This window comes from Pleurodeles waltl, chromosome 3_2, assembly GCF_031143425.1.
Source record: "Pleurodeles waltl isolate 20211129_DDA chromosome 3_2, aPleWal1.hap1.20221129, whole genome shotgun sequence".
Taxonomy (NCBI): Eukaryota; Metazoa; Chordata; class Amphibia; order Caudata; family Salamandridae; genus Pleurodeles; species Pleurodeles waltl.
The window spans coordinates 130957831-130979921 of NC_090441.1; the positions used below are offsets into that span (position 1 = coordinate 130957831).

The following is a 22091-nucleotide window of genomic DNA, read 5'->3' on the forward strand; positions in this document are numbered from 1 at the left end:
TTTGCCAATATCTTGAAGATGTCCACATAGTTAGACTACAAGTGACACAACATGAAGCAAACTCTGCTTTCTAGAGTTTTACTGCATCCTCAAGACTGAGAAGGCAAGCACACCAAGTGCAAGAGCTTAGAACAGGAGTTTCTTGGTCTTAAACTCCATACAGCTCATATTACAAAAGGGGTATTTTTTATAAATTTTATGTTACTGCACAACCTTTAGGGCCTTTATTAGTAAATGACGTGTCACTGGTTTAACACACGAGTGACATTTCCAAGTTTGCAGTGTGCTTATAAGCTAACTCAATCCCTGACAGCCAAGATGTCTGACCTAGGCCTTGGCAGTTCAAGGCCTAGGTCAGACAACTTGTGTATGCTGTTGTTCCATGTGTAGATAAGGATTCAAATTAGCTGGGTAATCCAATGTTCAATGTAGTCAGCAACATAGCTGCTGAGTGCACCCATAACAAAACCGACACCCAGAGCGTGATCAGGAATGTCATCCAATTGCACTCCACACGTGAGAGAATTTGGAGCACACAGTTACGATAGAAAAAAGCAATGCTAAACGTTGTGCTTAATTTGATCAGGTGGTTTACGGGGCTTGGCACTGGTACGAATTATGAACAACAGCACTTATGACAACTACCACATGGTGGTGCGGTTTGTATAATTTAGAGATGAGCAGCACAAGAGCTGTTATTAGTTAAAGTATACATTAAAAATAACTACTACCTGCCACACAAGCTATTCTCGTAGCTTTGGGGGCCTCGAACAGTCTGCACTGCCATACTTGTACGAGTGTGATGGGGAGTAGCAGCATAGGTACTGTTACTGGCAGCAATGGCAATGGGTGGTGCACGCTGTAGTAGCCTCCTGACGAGACCCTTTTTTTTATTTTTATTTTTTTACACAAATTAAGCACTGGCTACATGTTGAAGAAGGCAGAGTACTACTAGCTAAAAAGCACAGGATCACTGAGTATATGACATTAGGCAACTTGGCAACACCATAGTCAGAATCACACAGAAAACAGGCAGTCCCTCACATCAGTTTTACACCGCATGAGCTGTATATCGCTGGAACAGAATAAATCACGCCCCACCAACTCTCATACATGTAACCGACTCTGCCCTAGAGCGACTGCATTAGCAATTTTCTAATTATAATAAATACAGTATACAACTCTGCGTTGAGACTTTAGAAATTAAAGGTCATAAATACCTACTCTTAACGTGAACAGACTTATCTCCACCCAGCTAGCACAAATTTAAAGGGATGACTTGAAGCCATGTTGAGCCACAAACAAATTCAAAGGAATGAAGTTTTAAGACGTATTCTGCCAAAATAGTATTTTATTTTAACAATCAGGAAAACAATGACCAAATATTAATGAACAACATTTGGAAATATGTGTTCACATTTAGGTCGTATAAGAGGAAAGCTGTACTGACAACTTTCAAAGATAGAATTGTGCAGTGGTCGCATGGAAACATTTCCAGGATGAAGATAACTTAGGGCCCTATTTAGAGCTTGGCAGACAGATTACTCTGCTACAAATGTGACAGAGTAACCTTTCTGCCAAACTGGTAGGCCACTTGGTGTATTTCAAGCCAGGTGGACTGCGTGTCTGCCAGCAACAACATTACACCCAGAGCCAGATGAGCTTGGAACAGTAATGTAAGTACCCAAGTCCGACCACTCTATTTAGAGCGGATGGCATGATGTCCTTCCAAAGTGCCATGAAAAGCCTGGTAGTTCTACAGCAGAAAAAAAGGCAAATGACCCACAACCAAAACCCCAGGAAAAACCTCCCAGGATGTCAGGCTCATTCGTTTTTTGTTTTACAAAAAAAAACTACCCGTATGGAACTTTATGTAAAAAACATAAGTTTGTTGAGCAGTCTAACCAAACATGTCAGTGGCTCAGCAAACCTTTAGAGCAATCAGAGCAGCCACTATGGTATCAGCACCTCTGAAGGTACAGAGATCTCTACCAGGGTATCGCGGATCTCTAGATATGACAGCTGATACTCTAAATGAGGCCCTTAATATGTTTGTAGGGATATCAGTATTCCCTAGTGAGCATTGGTCACAATTTGAAAATGGAATGAAGACAAGTGTGGTACCAGTTTCCGAAACCTGCTTGTTCATGGCACATTTTGTATTTGAGCTATGAGGCTTTTTGTTATATTGTACACCAAGCAATACACCTTCCGCTTTCTAAAGCAGAATGTGGGACTCGTCTCCGATTCAGAGTTGAAGCTTTTATAGCACAAGTTGTAAGATACATTGGTACACCCTCATGAGGAATTGAGCAGGTGAATATTAACATGCCCACAATATGGAAGCACTTGAAGGAGTTACGACTGGAGGCTTATCAATCAGTTATTCGAGGCTTATCAATCAGTTATTCAGCTCTAAATGATCAGATTTTAGAGTCAATAAAAATCTGTAATTTAAATAAAATAACATTGGTAGAAAAAACATTACTCTTCAGAAAACAACATCTGGACTAGGTCCTGCTTCAGACATTGGTCTTCAACCAACTTCTCATGCTGGAAAAAAAACAAAAAAGACAGGGAGAACACAATTAGTAGACATCATCATATGGCCTCCAACTTTGCTCAACAATCTAAGATTTAATCTGACACAAAATGTGTTTCAAAGAAAGGAACGAAAAAGCTTTTAAGGGTATATCACATCATCCATAAGGATTCCTATTACTTCTGTATGTTTTTTTCAATTCTGTTATCAGAGGCAAATGTTTGATACACAGGTAGTGCACAACAACTTTCCAATAGAAAATGTAAACAGTTGACAGGGTCTGACAAATGAGTCATGATTGCCGCAACGACAAGTAGGACTCATGGCTATCATGTAATTAATGGGATCTTGGACTAGGGAGTTGTTGCCGATGATGGCTTTTCCAATAATTAATATCGCCATCCTAAGCATAGGGGCAGTCACCAAGGAAGAGGGGATGCAGAAGAATGTAGGCGATGAACCTGTGATAGACAAGAATGCTTTGATCTTCAAGGAGAACTCCCTCATAGATGGCTTTACAATCAACAATGGCACAGTTGACGAGAAAGGTTTTGAACTGAATGGCAGCCCTGCACAAATCAGAACTGCCAATCGTTTTTTACCCCCTCTTCTGAAGAGTGAGGCGACCTCCACAGACTGGCTTCTCCGCGCGGCTCCAGATGCAGATCCTTCACTTGACACGTTCTATTCTACACTTAAGAAGCCAGATCTCACATTCTTCATCCGAATTGGAAAAGACGATACAGGCAGAATCCATCTTTATCTTGGAAAATAATAGTTTTGCATTTTTGAAATAAGGATCTCCTTGTATTTAAAAGCTTGTACCTAGGACCAAAAAGCGTTACATTTTTATTTTTTCCTCAAAAAACGCTTATTTGGTTTTTGTTTCCATTTAACACAAAAAAAAAAACAAAATGGAAACTAATTAAATACCAGTATAGTGTGCATTGTTGTCTGTGTATATCTTATGCATTAATACAGGGGCCTTGTGCCCCCCCTGCACGCATTTATAATGGCTTACTTTCAGTTAGCCGTCCTTGTTACTGTTCTACACTTGTAAATCTTCCACTTGCATTCCTGTTTAATTTTCCTGTGTTGATCGTCACTTCCGGCCTCTTCTAAATGAGTGAGTCTTGTACTGAATGTGACTAACAATGCCCTCTATAGTGTAGTTATACAGGATTCCCTTCTCCCGGTGCCAGTGTTAGGTTCACTAATGTACCACTGGTTCCTTTCGAAAATCAGGCCACATCTTCCTAATAGCTTTGGTAATCAGTATATACGCTTGCAATATTTCTATTCCACGTAGTTAAAAGCTCCCCCCATTATAGTTATGTTCCAAGAGATAAGGGCACTCTCCTCTCATTGGCTAAAATAAAAACCCAGGTGCTTTGGAAAATAGGACTATTTTACAAAAGGTCATGTGCAAAAGGTACATTATAGTTCTGCTCTACATTTAATGATAATTTAAACGTATCTTTTGTGTCTTCTACAAGTTTACTTAATGCTGCTTTATGGGGGGCGGGTAATCATCGGATGGTAACTTACTGTAGGGCTACCTGGAGTTACATAAGCTCATGTGAAGATAATGCGCTCCTGATGGAGCAGTAATGCTGGTTATGGGACCTCCCTCTCTATTTGTCTCTCCCACTTAACGGTATTATCATCGCTCACAGATTCACGGACCTAATGGTTCATTACTCTTCAGATTCTTGCAAAAGCCAGTGGAATGTAACATATACTATTTGCTCAAGGTCATTTAAATTTGTTTTTAACATTTTATTATATTCATGTTTGATACCACTTGTTTAGTTAATATAAATGTGTAATATAAGTTATGAAATGATGAGACTTTCTTGGCTGTCCGAATGGCAGCTTTAAGTGTTTGTATGAAAAAATAATGAACAAAAAAATATAGGGCTGCTTCTTCTAAAATGTTACCAAAGAGTTGGGACTCTCATTCCTTCTCCTAGTTATACAGCGTGAATTACATTTTTTAAATCTATTGTTGACTGCAACGCAGCCTTTTAATATCCATACCTTGCCATCTATTAGAGCTGTAGTATTCTTTGACCCTTTCCCCCATTTACCTGCTGTGCAGGAAGGTGTTCAGTTTTGTACCCACTCAAGTATTGCAACTCACGCATTGCAATGCTACCCATTATGGGTAGTCATGTTTCCCTATTCTAACTCTTGGTGCTACAAGATCAGACATTGGGGTCAAACTTAGCTTCGAGTCTCTCATTTTCTGGACCAGAGAAAGATTTAGTAGCTGAATTTCCTTTTCTAGTTGAGTCTCAGTATATTCAAAGTCTGCCTTAACAATGTATGCAGTAGACACACACCATAACTCTGGGAGCTTCCGACAGTGTGCCTGCAGACTCAACTGTGCTAAGACAAAAAACCTACAATGGAAGGTTTAGTGTTTTTCCTGTACGGCCTGTAGATCGACTGTGCAACCTTCAAACTAGTTTCAGCAGCGAGCAACAGGCTAGAGTGTGGTCAAGCCACTGTGATATCCTTCCAGTAGTTTAGTTGGTGCGAAGCATATTCTGCAATATGAGCCATGGAGGTGGGGGGGGGGGGCTAAAAGCAGTATACCTTTGTATTAACATACATTTGCATAGTTTAATTAAATTCTGTTTTTCCGCGGTTACTAAAAATGCAGATAAGGTGGGTGCCAGTTATGTAGGAGCAGTCCAGAAATTGTCTAACTTGCTGCAAAGAACACAGTTAAATTCATCCATCCACAGAATATCCTGGTCTGCATGGGAATACAAAAAATCAAATATTGATTCAAACAAATAGTGTTAGAAATGGGGTTTCTGGTTGTCTAGGGTGTGCACCTCAGAACCAACCACTCTAGTCAGGAAAAGTAAGTTACACACAAAAGATAACCTGTGCTCACCTCTGGTTGCTTGGCACAGAGAAGTCAGGCTTATCCACAGAGGTCATGTGCAAAGCGTCTGCACAACACACTCTACACCAGTAACACAATAAATACACCGCAAAAGATACTCCAAACAGGATTATATAAAAATATAGATGGTATATTGTATGTAAAACTTAGACCAAAACGAGCACTGTGCACACAATGCAAACCCTGTGTCGCTACCCATTATCCTGACAATGGGATGATCATACGCTGTAGCATCAGGGAATGAAGTGCAACAGACTGTAAGATAAAGATACACAAATCATAAATACAGCACACAGTATGCCAACTTGTAATAGTACTCACTATTCTGTCAGTGCAAGGAGCAGGCCTCACAGTAGTGGAAAACGAATTTGTGAGTTTTTCACTACCAGGACATGTAAAATACATAGGTACATGTCCTGCCTTTTACTTACATAACACCCTGCCCTATGCATTACCTAGGGCCTACCTCAGGGGTGACATTTGTAGAAGAAAGGGAGTTTTAAGGCTTGGCAAGTAGTTTTAAATGGCAGTGAAACTGCACACACAGACCTTAAAATGGCAGGGCTGAGACATGGTTAAGGGGCTACTTATGTGAGTGGCACAATCAGTGCTGCAGGCCCATTAGTTGCATTTAATTTACAGGCCCTGGACACATGTAGTGCACCTTAATAGGGACTTCGGGTAAATTAAATATGCCAATTGCGTAGGAACCAATGTTACCATGTTTAGGGGAGAGAACACATGCACTTTAGCACTGGTCAGCAGTGGTAAAGTGTGCAGAGCCCTAAAACCAGCAAAAACAGGGGTAGAAAAATGGAGGGAGGCAGGCAAAAAGTTGAGGGACACCCACCCTAAGGCTGTCAGGTCGAACAGTTAATCAGTCCTCCAGGTCTGTAAGCCAGCTAGCTACCTGTCTGGAATTGTCTTTTGTCATCAGCTATTCTGCTTCATAAATCCGATTACTTGATTTATACAACAACTTGTCTGATTTAAGTAGCATGGATTACTAGATTGTCTATTTTTCCGTGATTGATCTGATGCACTCCATAATGAAGTGTTTAGTTCAGTATTAGAAGGAGGAGAAGGCATTGGAGGTTCTCATGTTTGGAGTATGCACTGGACAGGGCAACACACCATTTTTGCAAAGCTATCCTCTGTCCTATGTTTCACGCAGGACATTGTTTGAGCCGCTTCCTTGTGTTTGCTCAGAACCAGAGTACTCTTGTACCTCATCATACGACTATTGCCTTTTTTAAATAACACAAAGTGTAATGTCTCATGAGGGATGCCAACTATAAAAGCAGTATCTCAGCTCCATGCCAACTGAAACTCTATGCCACAGTGCCACCACATTTCAGCACATGAGATCAGTCTGCAAGAGGGAGGTGTCTTTCTGAAGTGATAGAGTTCAGTTATGTACTAGCCACTCTCATGTCCATTATCCTTCTAATCTATCAAGGAGGTAATAAATAGCTCACAACAAAGGTTGGAGCAACACAAAAACGTGTTTTTGTTGTGCAAGCGCATGTTCTTAAATGGTTGGATAGTTTTGTATTTGAATGATCCACTTTGTCCTCACACCTGGACTTGCAGGTGTCCTTCACACAAGGAGCCCTCTCAACTACATGCAGGCCCGGCCTATGACGCACAGCATGTTAGTCTCTCTCCGTGCAATAGGAAGAGGCCAATTTTGGTCCCCAAACAAATAGGGGCAATAGGAATTTCCCAAGTGTTCATGAGAATCTCTTATTTAAAAGATAGCCGGATTCCATGGTTAACGCATTCCTGTAATGTTTTACTTTGTTAAATCCTGTACTCCTAAACTCAACTCCTCTAAAAAAGAAATAGTTCACTAAATGAACAGTTTCCTACTTTGTCTGTGCGGTACTTTGGCACAATGCAGAAAGCAAAGTGTGTCTAAGCTTTTGCTTGAAATCGTCTAAGTTGTGAAATACATCTTTTTACTAAATATTTGCAGCACCTTATCTTTCCTCAGTCCTGGATTGGATTATGGGAAATGTTATGGACATAAGATCACAGTACAAGACTGTAAAGCAGTAAACGTATGTAGTAAAGCTTGGAAAATTAACAAATAGAGCTAATATTTTTGTACCTCACAGTACAATACCATGTAATTTAAACAGTTTGTGAGCAGATCCTAGCTAAAAGCAAAACTGGAAGGAGGGCTGGTGGGGCAGTAAAGGGCGAAAGCAGACCAATGGGATAAACTGTCAACTATCTTAGAAGGGTTTAGTAATAGCATAACACATATTCTATACCCAATACTGCATGAGAGAAAGGCCATCAAGCAACTGTTGCAACTCCCCAGAACAAAACGAATTCTAAAGCTGGTTGCGGTCTCAGTCCTATTTCAATAGCTCCTTCAAGTTGTGACTCTTTTTGCTTCATTTACAAAAGTATATGCGCGGTCTTCTTGCAAGGAGATATATATCTTTCCTTCCTTGATGATTGAATTAGTCTGGATGTCAAAGTTACATCCAGCTAGTACACTAGATTAGCAAGCTCAGATTTGATTAAGACAGGCATTTGCATCCTTTGTGGGGTGTCATAGCTCATATCCAGGAAGAAAAGTTGCCTAGTGCTTTTAAACTTACACTGAAGGCTCTAGAGCTCTTTAGGCAGATAGTGGATTTCTCTTCCTCCTTCAGCTATTTTAGATTCTCCTCTCCCTCACTCTCTGCGAACCCTAGAACTATAGGTAGAGGTTGTGTATTGTTGTGGACACACAGCCTTAAAAAAAGTGGGCTTAAGTAGGGGTGGGGGGTCAGTGCTTGTATTATTGCAAATGTTCAGGATTCGAGGCATGAAGCGTAAGTTCTTGGTCCCTCAAAGTCATCTCTTTCTTGGCTTCTATACAGAATGTCTCACTCCATTGATCTCAATTTTCTACGTCAAATCTGTGTTTCCTTCTTAGGCACTCTAGAGTTTATTGAAAGTACCTTACATTAATTTAGAGCTACTGCTAGGAAAATGCAAACAAAATATGTCCACTGGATTATCCTTCTCTCTCCCTTGCCTCTATGCCATGGAGTCATCAAGTCTATCTATTCTTTACCACACACCTTACAGTTTGGCTGTTTCTACCCAAGGTCCTTCCAGATCCTTGATGCAAGCCCCTCTAGTAAAAATATACTTTACGGCAGAAGGCTATCTGGCAGCCCAGTCACTCATGGGCCTAGGGAGCAGAGGCCACAGCGCATCCTCCTGCAACCCATCTTGCAGTGCTGCAGTGAGGAGGTTGGTGGATTTGAGGAGTTCTGACCATGGATTCAAATTCACCACAGCCTTTACGACTCGTGCCATCCGTCCCAGATCTGAAAACATATCAGTCTAAGCAGTAAAGCTCACTAATTCCCAGTTAGTAAAACAACAACTGCCCTCTTCCTCAGACCTCAGATTTGAAACCTCATCATAGTCTAAGCAGCAAGCGTGCCAGTTCCCAATTAGTAGAAGGAATTCTGACAACCACTATGACCTCACCCCATTTGTGCGGTGGGTTTGTGCGGCTTCTTAGACAACTCCAGTGTGGACTCCCTCTTGTTTCAGACCCCAGCACTAGACACCTAAAAACCTCTGATAAGGACTTGGAGGGGTAGTAGCTGCTCTTTATCACCTCAGCAGCATGAAGAGAAGAGCCGGTGCCATAGCACTAGCAAAAACATGTTTTCCTGCTGAGCATGCCTCTCTATGCTTTCAGTCTATTGCAAAGCCTGGAAACAGAAGAGCTGTGTTATGTGCATATGATGGGGAATGCCTCTTTTATGCAGAACGGGTGCCAAAGCTAACCCTGATGAGGATATATATACACTGTTCTACTCCTTATGGTTTTTAATTCTTGAGCACTGTACAAGGTCTTAGATCAGTGGTTAACAGATCAATAAAGTGAATATATAAATAAAGTGGCTAAATGTACAATTGAACATTTTAAAATACTGTCAATATCAAGGAATTTGAAATTGGAGACTAAAAATGAAATTAGTATCCCCAGATTGATTTAAGGGAGCAGTGCGGGTGCATAAAACAGAATATAGAATGAACAATGTGTGGCTCCAATTGAATTTAGAAAAGCTCCAACTTTCCTATTAAAATTTGTATTTTTTTTTAATCTTTGTTTGGAGATTAAACAAAAGGTATTATCATTTGTGTATGTGTTTGATGGAATGCTTGTTTCTATATTTGTTGTATGTTGTTTTGTGGTTCAAATCACCGACGATGATTAGGCCTGGGTTCCCGGCTTCCAGTAATGACTAAGTGTGTGTGAGGGGAGGGGATGGAATGGAATGAAGGGGAGAGGGTAGCCTGGATTCCAATAATGATTCATTGGGGTCCTGGGGATCCAGCAATGATAAAGTGGGGGACCACAGAAGTCAAAAGTTAGGAACCCCTGGCTTAGATCACTAAATAAATTCATTCATGTTGATCTTTAGTTCCTGTTTCACAGTAAAAACTGAAAGAATGGAGATTTGCTATAGTTTGAACATTTTTGAGAAGTCGTGACTGTAGTATCTTATAGGTCTGGCTTAGTGACAGTGATTCACTGTTGATTGTGTTTGTGGGTGAGTGGGTGGGTGAGTGGGTGGGTGGGTGAGTGGGTGGGTGAGTGGGTGGGTGAGTGAGTGGGTGGGTGAGTGGGTGAGTGGGTGGGTGGGTGGGTGGGTGAGTGGGTGGGTGGGTGGGTGAGTGAGTGGGTGGGTGGGTGAGTGGGTGAGTGGGTGGGTGAGTGGGTGGGTGGGTGAGTGAGTGGGTGAGTGGGTGAGTGAGTGGGTGGGTGAGTGAGTGGGTGAGTGAGTGGGTGGGTGAGTGAGTGGGTGGGTGAGTGAGTGGGTGGGTGAGTGAGTGGGTGAGTGGGTGGGTGAGTGGGTGAGTGGGTGAGTGGATAACTGTGGGAGTGAAGAGTTGGCAGGATGGTTGGACGACGGAGTACATTTGTGGATGGATGGCTGAGTCAGTGAGTCTATGGATGGAAGGCTTGATAAATGAGGGAATACATGTATGTATGAATAAATAAATAAGGCATGATTAAAGTGATGAGGCAAGTGTAGTGTGGTGAGCTTGTTGAAGTGCAGAAACCAGGGTGGAAGCAGAGGCAGTGAAGTGGTGAGAATCTGAGGTTGTAGATGAAAGTGAGTGCATGGATCATACAGCCTACCCTCGTGTTTTAATATTCTTAGCACTCAATGCAACAGGTTGCTCCCAGCGGTGTTAACCCAACATCAATCCATCACTAAAGAGTTTTTTTTTTTTTTTAAACATATTCGCTGGATATTTGGAACACCAGGTACTTACAGTGTTGTATTTTAGAAGCGTTGGTACACCAGTTAGCTTCAGGTTCTTTTTGAATTCATTGTTCGGGTCTTTCCAGCTACAGGAATAGAAGAACAAGTTATAAAAAGATAAACACACAGATTTCTAAAGTAGGTATTTTCATTCATCTATGCAGTATTTAGACAGCCAAACACAATAATGTGCAAATACACACAAACACCCCCCCACGCGCCCTCTCCCACCCCCCAAAAGAAGGCGGCGCCAGAGCCAGTTCCTGGAAACAGCCAAGCGTTTAATATAAAGATGAGAATGGCAGCATCTCTCACAGTCCTTCCTGACGCATTTCGGCTTTCAAGTTTTAGTCTTGTTTACAGGTGAGCAAATTAAGATTTCCATGTGCTTTAAATCCAAAATGCCACTACTTGACAATACCATAATATAAATATCAGAATGCACTTGGAATATCAAATGTCATCTTTGACATTTGGGCCCCTGGCCTCTCACATTCGGCCAGGGAGATGGCTAGCTAGCACCGGCCACATTACTAGAACAATGGATGCCAAACCAGCTAGCCATACTGTTTAATTTCACATATGACACTAGATTAAAACGGGTGCTTGGTGTTGGGGTCTTTCTTCCCTGCAGTTTCACTCCCACCTCCCCCTTACTCACTGAGTGACTCAATTTTAAAGGGTGACATATACTTCAGATTCGAAAAAGCAAGATGGGGTATTTTTGGGATGTTTGTTAGAGGGACCATTGAATTGTTTCAGGAGGCCAGCTTGATCTGGGACTACTTTGCGACCTACTACTGCCAAATCTATGTGCCTCACACCCCTCCAAAACAGGAGAAGTTCCAATGAGTTTTCCACAGAGATGTTTAAGAAATATTCCTCTTTGGTCTCCCCACATCTACTTGCACTTTGAGGAAGTGGGGCAATCAGGGGCACTGCTGCACAAATTGCATGGTGCCACGATAGTTCTTCCTACCAACCAATTTCAAAAGATCAACATTAAAACAAAAGTCCTCATTAAAAATCTGGCTTATAGATTGGTTTGGGTAGTGACAACGTTTAAACATGCTGATCAGAAAGGCTTCAAGCTGAACAGCTGGATCTATCATTTCATTCGCCATCTACATATACAAATGGCTAGAGCATGCAAGTTGTCGAAGGTCTCCGCTTTAATTCTTAGCAATTTTGAAAAGGTGTTTGCTCCCAATCCTCCTGAAAAGGAACTCTGACCCACAATTCCTCAAATATATCGAGACAGAGACCCCAAGTAAAGGTTATGGGGTACTGTCATTTCCCTTCTAGATAGGGTGATGTACACATCAGGGTGCCCCTCTCTGTGCTACTTGTCCCAACAGTGGAACTACTCACAGAATGTCTTAGAGGTGACACTGTGGTGTGATATCTAAGTGGATATGAAGACCGAGTTTCCCTTTATACAGACGACTCTCATATGTACATACAGAGACCAGAATGTTTAATCCAAGTCTGACTGGCATCTTGCATTTTTATGATGATGTATCTGGCCTCCAGGTCAACCGGTCCAAGTCATGGTACATTCTGATTGCTGGGTGTCACCCAGACTTCCCGTCTCAAGCAGCACTTGAGCGAGCACCGAAGCACTTTAAATACCTAGTGCACATATCACCAGACAACCCAAGCAGTGTTGGGACTTAAATGTTTCATATTTTTGCAAAAGTGGGGCAATATTGAACAACCCGAGAGACTATGCAGCTATCTACAGTGAACAGGGGAGTACTTTTCAAGATAACACCACCCAGTTTCCTTTGCACACTTTAGGACTACCAGGACATCCTCCCTACCACTCTACTCTCAGACAAAATACTTCCTTGGGAGATTTATGTGGCGAGGCAATCAATTGTGGGTATAACTAAATGTGTATAAGTGCCTTATAATGGGGGCTGGGCATACTGCCTTTATTCCTGAGCATCCCAGGTGCTCATCATCAACGACTGGATAGTTGGTGACCGTCATAACTTGCATGCAGGCTGGAGCGTGATCTCCTCCAGTCTTGGATCTTGGAGGATCTGCTGTTAGGGCTTCCATCTCCAGGGGGCTGCCCGAGCTGACCAAGATCCCCCTCCTCTGGTCGCATTGGGCCTTGGAGTACAGCAAATAGTACAGGAGTGTTACTGATGAGACTGCTCTCTGGCACTGTACCTGGCTCTCACGTGTCTGGCCTTGCGGGATTTAGGCCATGGATCATAGCTGGAATTTCACAGATCAAGGATGTGATGTGTGGGCAGGTGATCCTGTTCATTCATATGAAGAGCTGACTTTAGATTATGTTTCACAGGTCCCAATTCTTCTGATGCGTGCTGCTCAGCCACACACTCCTACAACACAATTACATACTTTTGGCAGTCCCAGAGTTCAGCCTTCTTGAATCCAAAATCTAAATGTATCAGTTAGGAAAAACGGCATGCATATATAAATCACTGATGGCCAACACTCTAAATTCGTTGAAACCCCTGAGGTCTAAATGGTAAGTGGATGTGGGTTTCCTTAAGGATGCCTAGCCATCTCCACCAGATTGAGCCTAATACAATTTAAATATTTTCTCATAACATACTTTGACCTGTATAAACTTTGGACCATGGGAGAGGTGTCGATGCTCACGATATTCGCAATGTCACTCAGATCTCTGATTTGGTCTTGCCTGGGGGGGGGGGGGGGGGGGTAGAATTTTCCAGAGGTTCTGATTTATTGTAGCAAAACAATATATTATCAGGCACTAGATGGACAAGGCTGCTCCTTAACTACAAGTATGGATGCACTGCATTGACTACTTTATCCCCGTCACAAATAACGGTTTAAAAATCACACAGCTGTGTGAAAGAAATATCACAAAATATGGGAAGCATGACTCAACCACTGTCACAAAGTGTAACCGGCTTGTTGACAAGGTTTGGGTGAGCGCAATCTTTTTCTGGTTCTTTTATGTACTATGACGGTTGGGGGCTTAGTACACTGGCCATTCCCTTTCTTGAATACTATCAAACTAATACAAAAGATTGAATAAAAAATAAAAAAAAGGAGGATGATTTAGCAATCTCTCGGTCTTTGGAAAAACGCTACACAACTAACATGAGATGTTTTCTAAGCCATGTTGATGCATATTGTTTGCATTTAAACCTTGTCCAGCAGATATGTACTCAAGTGCAACAGCTAACCATTGTTTATTATTTGAAAAAAAAACATTATACAGGTACATCAAGATATCATGAATTGCCATGGCATATAACAGAATACAGCCACATACACAAATCCGCCAGCCCAAAGGTCAGTGATAAAGTGGCGGTCCAAACACCCACACCGTTACACCAACAAAACAACGCTCACCACATTATGACCAACAAATCACCACAGCAGACATTCAACGGCGGTAAACCACTGGCGGTACATACAGCTGCGCTCAGAATGGACAGTGTTGGAAAATGGGTTATTGGTAAGGGCAGGTAGGTACCTACACCCAGCAACAAGCCACTAACCTCCACCTAGGTACAGTTAGGTCTCAGTAAATTAATCCCAGCTCAACCCTTGGTAGCTTGGCAACGAGCGTCAAGGCTTAACTTAGGAGACAGTGTGTAAAGCATTCGAATATCACAAAACAGTAATTAAATAAAACACAGGAAACAGTTTAAAAATCCAAAAACAATTTATAAAAATAGTTTATATTTTTATCTTTAAAATGACACAAAAACGATTAAAATCGGTTCAGGGGAACCGGAGATATGAATTTTTAAAGAATCATTATTTTTCTAGCGCTTAGAAACAAAAAGCGCCAATCGGGTCATCTGGTTGCACCAGGACCGGGGCAAAGTCAAAGTTTCAGGCCGACCGCGATGGAGCCCTGCTCGGCTACAAGTCGCGGGAGGCCTCGGTTAAAAAGTTACCTTCTGACTTAGTCTTTATTTTGAAGTTTTTCTTCACCGGGACGAACCTGCCAGTTGAATCCGACCTCCTGGAGCCCTTGTCCGGATACGCGATGTGGGTTTCCTCGGTGGTGATTTTTACCTTCGGACTTAGTCGTTTTTTCGAGATGAAAATCCTTCGACCGGGGTAAACCTGGATCTTGATCCGACGTCCGTGGAGCCCTTCTCGGATACGATGGCTGGGAGGTCCCGGTCAACTTTTTACCTTCGGACTTAGTCTCTTTTTCGGATGTTTTTCTTTACCGGGACGAACCACGAAGTCAGGCCGGGTCGCGGTTGAGGCAAGCCGGCTAGAATTTCCGCGGCGGGTCGGTCCCTCTCTGGAGCTTTTTTTACAAAATTTGTCAAATCTTCTCCAAACTTCTGGGGCTTCACCCAGATGTTCTTTTAAGGTTCTTTTGGGGTCCACAGCTCACCCCAAGGGTCCAGAAGTACTGTGATGGTCCTTGGGGGGTGCGGACTTCAACTCCCAGAATGCACCTGGCGCAAACTCCTTTTTGGCCACTGGTCAGTGGTCAACTGGTCTCTTTTTTCAGGAGTTGGTGCAGGGGACTCTGGATAGCAATTTTTCACCTGTAGCAAACAGGGAGTCCCTCCTTGAACCAGTTGAAGCCAGGCAAAGTCCTTCTTGTGGTGAAGCCCAAGTGTGCAGCTGGTGCAGTCCTTCTGAGTGCAGGGCCCAGGTGCAGGCCAGGGGTCCAGCAGGGCAGTCCTTCTTCTCCTTAAGTTCTTTCTTCTTGAAATTTGGTGGGGATCTGAGGTGTGGGTGCAGGTCTGCCAGTTTTATCCTTGCTCCTGGGTGAAAAGCAGGGGGGCCCTGGTTCTCCAATCAGGGACAGGGTCGTCCCCCTGTGATGACCACTTCCTGGGAAGTGTGGAAAAAATCCATCCCAGAAGGCAACAGCCTCTAAAAATCCAACATGGATGAATCTTATTTTTGGAGGTTACATCTGGCTGAGCCCACCCACTGGTGTGGCTAAAAATCATAAACACACCCCTCTCCTGCCCTCTCCAAATCTAATCAAGGGGGCACCTAATTGTCTGGGGTTGCAGGATGTGGGGGTGTTGCTGGGTGCTGCAAATGTCCTTCTCTGCCTTTGAAGACCAGTTTGGCAGCCCTCCCCCTTCCTGCCTCACCATCTGCTGAGGGGAGATTCTCTCCCCCAAGCACATTCCTTTGTGTGAAGCCAGGCCACTTCACACCTCATCAAGGCAGCCTGGCAGAAGCTGCTGCAGGCTGGCCAATCAGAGCACAGCAGCAAAAACAATGCAGGGCTGAAATTGGCAACTTTTTAGGTAAAGTCTATAACTTTTTACCTGAACAAGTTATATTAAATCCAACAACTGGAAGTTGTGGGATTTATTACAACAATTAATTTGATACCAAATTCTTGGTATGTAACATTTAAGGAGACTTTAAAATTTAAAATAAAGTCTGCCCATTCTAGCCTATGAAGGCCATTTACTTCAATGAGGGAAAAACGAATTTGGCAGTTTTTACCTCACCAGGGCTTATAAATCTATTTTTATAAAGTCCCTGCTTATAGTTACATGGCACCCAGCCCTAGGGGCACATAGGGCACACCTTAGGGGTGACTTATATGTAAAAATAAGGTAGTTTAAGACTTTGGAAGTACCTTTAATTCCAAAGTCGAATTTGCATATAACTTTAATTTAAAAGCAGCCAGCAAGGCAGGCTTGCTTTTAAAATGACACTGGGCACCTCAGCAGTGCACCTAGGTGTGAACCACCTATGCTGTGGTCCCTAAACCTACATGCCCTACCATATACTAGGGACTTATAGGTAGGTTAACTTAGCCAATTATAATTAGCCTAATTTGCATATCCATTTTACACAGAGCACAGGCCCTGGGACTGGTTAGCAGTACCCAGGGCACCATCAAAGTCAGGAAAACACCAGCAAAAAGAGGAAAATGGGGGCAAAAAGTTATGGGGCCTCTGCAATCAGCCCTGTTTTCTCACAGACAGCCACATACAAAACAACACTACATTGGCCAATACGAAAAACACACCTGACATTCATACACACACCACACACACCCACAGTACCCACAACCCTTTACAAATAACAATTACTACCATGAGATTGACACGAACAGCACAGAGACAACTAGTGACAAACACCACTTACACCCATACATCCCTCACGCACCCCACATCACACACCCCACCACATTACTAAACACACAACACCCATGTCCCCACAAAGGCACCCCCGTTTCACTGATGAGGAGTTAAGGGTCACGGTGGAGGAAATTGTCAGTTGTTTGAAGCACAGGTACAGCCGATATCCATTGCCAGGAAGATGGAGCTATGGTGGAGAATCGTGGACAGGGTGAACGCCGTGGGACAGCACCCAAGAACAAGAGACATCAGGAAGAGGTGGAACGACCTATGGGGGAAGGTACGTTCCATAGCAGCAAGGCAACAGCTCGCCATCCAGAAGACTGGCGGTGGACCCCCCCACCTCCTCCCCCACAGCTCACAGCATGGGAGGAGCAAGTCTTGGCATTACTGCATCCTGAGCGACTTGCTGTAGTAGCCAGAGGACTGGACACTGGTAAGTCAACATTCACTACTTATCACCCCCCATACCTGCATGCCATCTCACACCCTCACTCCCATCACTCCACTCTATCCCACACACTGCACCTTCACATCTGACTAATCCCAATGCCAAGCCCTGCATGCCATACCAACGCATGGACAGCTCTTCCGGCCCTGAATGGACACCCATAACCAAAGCATGCACGGCATAGGGAAACTAACAATCACACAGTACATCACCATACACAAGCAAATGTTGGCAGGGCAACAGCAAAGGGGAAGCCAGGGATGTACAATATGTTACAGACATGAAGCATAATACATCACTTACATCCCCAAAGGTGCCCCAGCCAATTTCAGTGGAGAGGTGGTGCCACAACTATCTAGTCCCCCAACAGAAGATGCCCACAGTGATGACAGTAACTCTGGACTTCACGATATGGACCAACAACCTGGCCCATCAGGGACCACTGGACAGCCGGTCACCCAAGCCCACTCACAGTCCACCACAGAGCCTTCCCCATCAGTATCCAACACCACAGCACCCACCCAGCGTACACACACCTCTGTCCCAAGGACACGTCAATCAGCAGTGTGCCCACCTCTACAGGGACCCCAGGCCACACCTCATACCCAAGACAATCAGGGGGCTGGGGTCAATTGCAGTGGGCACACCGTTCAGGGGACAGAGGCACAGGCCAACAGGGACACTGGGAGGACCGCTGTGCGCCAGGGGGAGGACAAGACCAGGGAACCGACTCTCCAGAAGGCACTCTCCGAGAGCCGTGGGAGCCTACCAACATTCCCAGGACACGATGGGCCAGATCCTTGACAATGTGCAGGAGAGCAGGCGGATGCAGGAGGGACAGTATCTGGGGAACAGGGAGGACTTGCAGACCATTAACACCAACTTGATCTCAATAGCAGGGGTGCTGGCAGACATGGCCAACATCATGAGGGAGGCAACAGCACAGCAGCGGCCTCTACCACTAGCCAGTCCATTGACCAGCCCTCCACTGCCGCTGCAGCTAATGGGCAGGAGGCCCCGCCACAGGACCCACAGGCCACCAGCACCCCTCCCCCTGCAGATGGGGGACCACCCCGCATCATTCCGTGCAAACTAGACAGAAGCCAGAGACATTTGCCAAGACCACCGCCAGGAAATGAGACTCTCCTGATTGTCCCTCTTGTGTCCCACACTGTCACTTTGTCCACCTTGAAGTGCCTTTGCTCCCCTTCCTATGGCCCCTTGGACACTGCACCTGTGCTACAGACCGGAACAATACCCTGGACCTTCCTCCATCGTCACCCCATTCCATTGCACTTTTCCCTCAATTTCACAGCACTACTGGACTACTAGTATTTTATGTTTTGGAAATGTGCATTTATGGAAACAGTCACATGTAGTGCAAATGATCTGAGCACTATGAGAACATAGAAATAGGGACCTGTAGCTGTCTGTAGTCAGCACATCAGTACACAGTTGGTATATCACCAACATCTGTAAAATGACAAGCCATAGGAGACAGTAAGTTGAGATGGAAAGGAAGTTAATGCCATCATGCTACAGCCACACAGAATACACCAATAATCATAGGAATGGTTAATTGCACTGTCTCAACTGTGTGTCATCGGAAGTATTGACAGGTAACTGATGTTCTGTTGTTCTGATCCTCAGCCTCTTCATCCTCACTGGCCTCAGGGTCTACTGCTGCCACAAGGGCATCTCCATTCTTTTCCTTCTGCAGAAAGGGTACATGCCGTCTGAGGGCCAGGTTGTGCAACATGCCACTACTATCTGGCAGACCTTCCCGGGTCAGATGGAGGCACCTCAACCTGGGCTTCAGGGGGCTGAAGATCCTCTCGATGATCCTTCTGGTTCGCCCATGTGCCACGTTATACTGTTCCTCTGCCCCTGTCCTGGCATTCCTCACAGGGGTCAGCAGCCACAATAGGTTTGGGTAGCCAGAGTCACCTGCAAGTATTGAGGGCTAAGATTTAGCCTCACACAATGCTATAGGGAGGACACCTGACGGCATACACTAACATACAGTGGGGGGGGGGGGGGCTGACGCAATATGTGTTCCGTCAATCACTCCAATAATATTGGGGATATGTCTCATTGCATAGAATCCGGCCTTCACTGTGGCCAAATCTTCCTCCTGGGAGAAAGAAATGTAGCTGCACATATATTTTACCAGGGCAGACAAGACTCTCGCCAGCACGATTGAGAACACTGGCTGTGACATTCCTGCTGCCAAGCCTACTGGCACTTGGAAAGAACATGTTGCCAGGAAATGGAGCCCTGATAACACTTGCACAGGAGGGGGGATCCCAGTCGGATGACAGCAGATTTCAGGGCTGGCTCCAATTGGGCACACAGCTCAGTTATTGTGGCCCTGTCCAGTCTATACGTGAGGATAATGTGCCTGTCCTCCAGTGTAGCCAAGTCCACAAATGGTCTGTACACGGGGCTATGTCTTCACCTCCTATTCATCCACAGCGGTAGGTATCTTAGGGACACAAGAGTGAGTTGACGGTCACAATTTGAACAATGGAACCACAACTTCAGTGTACATAGTCCATTTATGTTATGGGACAGTGGGAATGGTGAGGTATGTGCTAATCTAGGCTGTGACGCAGTTAATGTCGATAGGACCGTTGTCCTCCCCCAAGAAATTGCGACCGCCTGTCCTGTATGTAGGGACAGGTGGAAGTGAGGTCATTCCGCTGAGGTTGGGCGTTGTGGCGGAAGGCGGTCTTGCATCGCCGTGCAATTCCTCACTGGATAATATGGAGCTCTATGGAGTACAGTGGCCAATGGGTTTCTGCGCGGGCGGTGACAGTGTACACCACCGCAGACGTGACCGCCATTTTATATCCAATTCCTCACTTGTTTCCTGACCTTGAACAGGAGAACACCTACACTGCGTGTTCTGCTGTGACCTGTGTCTGGAACCTACCATGGCCCGTGTGACCGGGGAAAGGGCCCCTGCCTTCACGTCGGAGGAGTTGGAGCGTTTGATGGATGGTGTCCTACCCCAGTACGAACTGCTGTATGGGCCTCCAGACCAACAGGTGAGTACACTTTGGGCACGATGCATGTGGGAAGGATGCATGGAGATGTGTGTGCAAGCATCGTGTCATCGGGGTTGGGGGGGGGGGGGGGGGGAAGGTCTTGTGGTGGTGTACATGGTGTGCAACTGGCGATGTGTGTGCCAATGGTGATGGAAATGGGACTTGTGGGCCATATGTGTGACAGGCTGGATTGTGTGTGTAATGGTGTTCTCCTGTCTGTATTACCTCTGCAGGTCAGCACCCATCAAAAGAAGGGATTATGGCACGCCATCGCCAAGGACGTGCAGACCCTGGGGGTCTATGGCAGGCGGAGCGCCCACTGTCAGAAAACGGTGAGAGGACCCGAGATGCTGGGCATGGAAGCCCAGCTAGGGATAGCCTCCCAACGAGGATGGAGTGCCCGTCGGAACCTGACCCCCCTTGATGGCCTGTATACTGGTGGTGGCCTACCCAGAGCTGGATGGGCGCTTGAGGGAATCACAGCAGCCACAAGGAGGTGAGTACAGTGGGCATTATTTAAAAATTTGGCAGGTGGGATGGGAACCGGATGGTGGATGTGAGTTAGTGGATGCGCCTAAGGACAGGCCAGACATTGCAGTGTGAGTCAACTCGAGGGTAATTGGTGTATGGCAAATGCAGGTAACCTAGCTTGTTAGCATTCCATTTCAGTCAGGGCTTTCTGAGTCCCAGGAGGAGTGCAGTTGGCGGTGTGTGGCCCTCATCTTGCCGTGGCATCTAGCCAAATCACTGGCAGTGCAATGCATAGTGCTCAAGCCTGATTCCTGTATGTGACGGTGCTGTGTATGCCAACTGTGGTGTTGGTGCAGTAATTGACCCAGTGTGTCCTTTTTCTCTCCCCCCCCCTTTTTTCTTCTGTCATCCTGTCCATGTGTGCATTAGGATCATCTGGCGGAGGAGCAGGGGCACCAGCGACAGAGGGAGCTGCATCCCAGAGGAGCCAGGAGGCAGAGTCCACTGACGCCGAGGGAAACAGTGGGATGCAGGGCGAGGGGAGCACCACGGTGGAGACAGGAGGTGACAACATAGACTCAGATACCTCCTCAGATGGAAGCTTCCTGGTGGTGGCAGACACCTCTGTGACCACCCCAGCTGCAGGTACAGCCGTCATCCCCGTACCAGCACCGCCCTCCCAGTAGCCCCTCAGCGAGTTGCCCGTGCCCGCTCACCCTGGAGGGTGGGCATCTCCTTCACCCCAGGCACCTCAAGCCCTGCCCCGGTGAGCCCTGCTGACCTGAGTGAGGAGGCTATTGACTTCCTGAGATCCATCTCTGTAGGGCAGTCAACCATTGTGAATGCCATCTAGGGGCTGGCATCCCAGATGCAGAAATGCAAAGCATTCCTGGAGTACATCCATGGTGGATTGGCGGCCCAACAGAGATTAATACAGGCTCTGGCCTCCTCTCTGATGGCAGCCATTGTCCATGTTTCTACCGTCCCCCCGCCAATTACCACTTGCCAGTCCCAGTCATCCCATGTACACATACGGACGAGTATGCACACAAGACAACACCCATGAGTGGCACAGGCAAACACAGGCACCACACTTCATCCCACAAGCACTCATGCAACCACCAGACAGTTGCAGACACAACCGTATCCATAGCCTCCACTATCTCCCCCTCCAACTCCTCACAGTCACGTCCACACTCACACCTGCATGCACTGCATCAACATCCACCACCAGCATCACCACACCAAGCAGCACACAC

At 45.3% G+C, this 22091-nt stretch overlaps 1 protein-coding gene across 4 annotated transcripts in view; it reads right to left on the reverse strand.

The window, feature by feature from the left end:
• TXNDC17 (thioredoxin domain containing 17) overlaps positions 1-22091 on the reverse strand; it is an 86818-nt gene that overhangs the window by 43537 nt on the left and 21190 nt on the right. For 3 of the 4 annotated variants that reach the window (XM_069226989.1, XM_069226988.1, XM_069226987.1), the window contains exons 3-4: positions 10770-10845; positions 2489-2553 (exon numbers count right to left, since the gene is read on the reverse strand). In XM_069226989.1, coding sequence (XP_069083090.1) covers positions 2489-2553; positions 10770-10845 — 141 coding nt within the window. Of the gene's footprint in view, positions 1-1333; positions 2554-10769; positions 10846-22091 lie in introns of those variants that run through there. The other variant, XM_069226990.1, reaches the window with a different exon arrangement.